This window comes from Hibiscus syriacus, unplaced genomic scaffold, assembly GCF_006381635.1.
Source record: "Hibiscus syriacus cultivar Baekdansim isolate YM2019G1 unplaced genomic scaffold, ASM638163v2 tig00116996_pilon, whole genome shotgun sequence".
NCBI lineage: Eukaryota > Viridiplantae > Streptophyta > Magnoliopsida > Malvales > Malvaceae > Hibiscus > Hibiscus syriacus.
Window position 1 is genome coordinate 152,268 of NW_024063512.1, and position 4,223 is coordinate 156,490.

Consider the following 4,223-nt stretch of genomic DNA (forward strand, 5'->3'; position numbering starts at 1 on the left):
AATCTGGTTTAATGATCCAAGAAGGTTGTCAGCTTTGCTGAACCTATAGAAATAGAAAGGGTCGCACGGTGAGTGAGTGAAGTTAATTTTCGAGCTTTTTTATTGAAGATATGTTTATGGCGAGTGTGCAACTGGGGAGACAAAGTAGCATACAAGATAGTCCAAGGAGTCCCGAAGCAAAGCTTGGGATGCAAGTGGAGGATCTATGGGATGTTCAGGAACCTGAGCTTAGTCCTAATGAGAAACTCAACGCTTGCTTTGAAAGCATCCCTGTTTCTGCTTTCCCTATTGGTCCTCAAGGTATGGATCCTTTTATCATTCACTCTTCGTTTTAGATTATGTTTTGATTGCTTTGATTGATCAAGAATTTTGGGCTTTCTTTTCTTTTCTTTTTTGGCTGGTGGATTTGAACTAAAAAGATGAAGAATTTGGTTGATTAACTATATGTTTTGAGGTTATCCATCGAGAGAATATTATGTTCATGCTTAGGATTTAAACTCGATCAACATAAAGAGATTAATACAGTTATTATATCCGTGCCTAGGATTTTTTTTTACACCTGAAATAGTTTATATTGTGTTTATATTACACGGTTGACATGGGGAAAAACATGAGACAGGACATGCTTACATGGATTGTCTGGACTAGTTCTTTCCTGGGGTGCCAACCATTTGAATAAGTTGGTCTAGCTTTTGTGACTGATACATATATGATGGTCTTATCTTTGTAATGTTTGTGTTTCCAGGGATTGAGATAAAATCGGATGCAAGTCTGGCCGATGCTGTTCAAATACTGGCCCAAAACAAGATCCTCAGCGCTCCCGTTGTTGATGTTGATGCGCCGGAAGATGCAACGTGGATGGACAGATACATTGGCATTGTAGAGTTTGCAGGAATTGCTGTATGGATTTTGCAACAGGTCAGAAAATTGAACTGCATATGATGAACTCTTTTCTCTATAAGTCTTTCATTCGGGAACCTAACAAGTTTTTTCCTTTTACAGTCGGAACCCTCTTCGCCGAGAAGTCCATCGTCTCCGAGTGGAGCTGAGTCTGCTATAGCTGCTAATGGAATGGCCTCTGCTGCAGGAATTGGGGCTTTAGGCCCTGAAGGTGCTTCAATTACTTCTGGAGACTTTTTTGAGGCTCTAACTTCGTCCGAGTTTTATAAAAACACCAAGGTGGTACTTCTAATCTCTATGTCAGGAAAATAACATCCGGTCATCTTGGATTCTTTCTGTTTCGTACTTGTGCTTATTATCCGTGTTAACTTGAGAGAGCATACAGGTTCGTGATATCTCTGGGTCATTCCGCTGGGCACCATTCCTTGCCTTGCAGAAATCGAACACCTTTTTGACCATGTTGTTACTACTTTCTAAGTACAAAATGAAGAGTGTTCCAGTACTTGATCTGGGGGATGGAAAGATAGATAACATCATAACACAGTCGGCTGTCATTCACATGTTAGCAGAATGCACCGGACTTCACTGGTTCGAAAGCTGGGGAAGTAAGAAGCTTTCAGAGATCGGTCTTCCCACAATGTCTACTAAGGAAATTATCACAGTGAGTGACTGTTATCCATCAGGTTTTCATTTCTAACGATTCGAGGCTTTTCATGGCCATTGTCATTATTCGTATGAATATTACACACGCAAGTCCCGAGTGTCCTGATGGCTACTGTGCCCTCTCGGAGATACATCGTTATACATTTACTAATTGTCATCTACAACCCAAGTATCCGAAGATCATGAAGTTACAAGCTTTGTATAAGTTGTACGAAGCTCTAAATACGAGTCTTTAGTGAATTTGTCTAAGGATGCAGCCCTCTATGGTGCTTTATGCAAGTTAACTACTGAAAATTTTGTTTCAGTGTCAGCATCCTTTGGACAAAGTTCGGTATTTCGTCCTTGTGCGGTTCGATTTTACAAGGTCAGATCTGACTTGATTATCGTTTAGATATGCTAATCTCGTTCTTTTTTCCTTTTGATTGTCTCTAACTATAGCACAAGTATTGGTGCAGTACCTGAAGATCTGTAATTTGACTAGCATTGAGGGTTAAGTACTAACTGACCACATGAGTACATGTTCAAGTCTTCACCCTCGTGTTTTTCCGGTCTTTATATCTTTGCATTTCTACCATTTTTAACCTATTCAATCAAGGTGTTAACGAATTGCAATTCGTACTATAGGTATACGAAGATGAACCAGTGCTTCAAGCCTTTAAGTTGATGAGGAAAAAGAGAATCGGAGGCATACCGGTCATTGAATGCGGAGGGGGAAAAGCCATAGGTAACATAAGTCTTCGAGATGTACAGTTCCTTTTAACCGCACCGGATATCTACCGTGATTACAGGTTCGTAATGGATTATGCTAAGCTTATGTATCACATTAGATACGAATGTCTATTAAGTGTTCTGAGTTGAAGTTCTTTTGATGCATAGATCAATCACGGCCAAGAACTTCCTAATAGCGGTTCGAAACTACTTGGAGAAACACGAGACGAGATCGCCGATGTTGAGTGGGATGATAACTTGCAAGAGAGATGAAACAGTGAAAGAGTTGATTCAGAAGCTCGACACGGAGAAGATCCAGAGAGTGTACGTCGTGGACGATGACGGGAACTTGGAAGGAGTAATCACGCTGAGAGACATCATTTCGAGGCTGGTACACGAACCGCGGGGCTACTTCGGTGATTTCTTCGACGGTGTGTTGCCTTTACCTGAAAACAGCAGGGTCTAATAAGAGTAACCAAAACAAGTTTTAGGCTGTTCTTATGAATAATGAAACTCCGTTTTTCTTTGTGATTTTCTTGTTTTTAATTTGCCCGTGTGTTGGGAGATGCAGATTGTAACATAGGTGAGCCTTTATTGTTATTTTTCTTCCAGTTTCTGTAAATTTTTGGTGTATTTTATAACTTGATTTGGATGTACTGTGTTGCAATCAAATAAGAAGAGCCATCTTCTTGGAATGAATATACATACACAGAACTTAGAAAAAAATTTAGAAAAATTTAAAAGACTAAAGCAAATTATCTATAAAAATATTAAAAAATTAAAATATATATTAATTTAAAATTTTCAGACGTGTGACGGTCTCTATTCACCTATTCGGTCTATGTTGCATACACATATTTGTGTTATGGTAACTTAAAATCGATAAGGAACAATTAAATTTACATAATAACAGTCGTGACATTTATTGATACTAACATTTTCTGTTTTTCATTAGTACTAAGATTATCATTAAATCATGATGTTTTTAATTTCTTCCTCTAACGTTTCATTCAATTCATCTAGATTTAATATAAAAACAAATGTCCAAATTATACCTCTTTTCTCACTTAAGTGGTTAAATATTTTTATTTTGTTAATATATGTGTCTAACGTTTTTAATGTTATCATTTAGGTGCTTACGTCGTAAGGATCGTTAAAAAAATTCGTTAAAAGTAAGTCAACCAATCAGTATTTGACATATGGCTTGATTTTTATTTTCTTTTATTTTAAAAATAATAAATTTTAAAAAAAAACAAATTTTTTCCTATTTTTCATAAAATGCTCCAAGATTTTCAATTCTGTCACCGACCACCATCACCGTCAGAGATCATCGACTCACCTACCGACCACTAGCCCGCTGACCACCCATCCGTCGATTGGGATGTATGGATGTTGGAATCTAGGGATTTTGGGGGTTTAAAGCCACGATTGACGGTAATAGTGGGTGGGTAAGAGGTGACTGGTGGATAGGCCGTCTCTGGGGGCGACATAGGCGGTGGACGACTGGCGGGTGGGTTGAATACTTTGGAATTAAAGATTTCTTTTTCTTTTTTTAGAATTCTTTTAGGATTTTTTTGAAAATAATAATAATTTTAAATTTCTTCAAAAATAATTTTTTAAAAACTTATAAAGGCCCATGTGCCACATTCCGAATGATTTGACAAAATTTTATTACTTTTGTTACAGTCGATGCACCTAAATGATATCATTAAAAAAAGTTAAGCACCTAAATTTATTAAAAAAAATAAAATTTAGATATCTAAATGAGAAAAGAAGGTATAAATTAGATATTTTTTTAATATTAAGCCATTATTCTTCTCTCTTCTTCTTGACGTAAATAGTACTATAGGCACATAGATTGACAAAAAAAAAGTTTAGACATTTAAATGGAAAAAGATATATAATTTGAGATTTTTTTTTTAAATTAAGTCATTATTATTATCTCTTCCACA

The 4,223-nt window shown here is 36.6% G+C and overlaps 1 protein-coding gene across 1 annotated transcript; it reads left to right on the forward strand.

Annotated features, from left to right (window-relative positions):
• LOC120193707 (SNF1-related protein kinase regulatory subunit gamma-1-like) lies at positions 1–2,803 on the forward strand. Its single transcript, XM_039196141.1, has 6 exons — positions 1–300; positions 746–918; positions 1,003–1,179; positions 1,286–1,561; positions 2,188–2,351; positions 2,440–2,803. The coding sequence occupies exons 1-6, from the start codon at positions 111–113 to the stop codon at positions 2,735–2,737; spliced, it is 1,278 nt and encodes a 425-aa protein (XP_039052072.1). The 5' UTR covers positions 1–110; the 3' UTR covers positions 2,738–2,803.
• Positions 2,804–4,223: the final 1,420 nt, after the last annotated feature.

What these genes read in the sequence shown, in the direction of transcription:
- LOC120193707 (XM_039196141.1), top strand. Translation starts at nt 111, where the DNA reads ATGTTTATGGCGAGTGTGCAACTGGGGAGACAAAGTAGCATACAAGAT. An exon ending in TTTCCCTATTGGTCCTCAAG is followed by an intron (nt 301 to 745) that starts GTATGGATCCTT and finishes TTGTGTTTCCAG; the next exon opens with GGATTGAGATAAAATCGGAT. An exon ending in CTGTATGGATTTTGCAACAG is followed by an intron (nt 919 to 1,002) that starts GTCAGAAAATTG and finishes TTCCTTTTACAG; the next exon opens with TCGGAACCCTCTTCGCCGAG.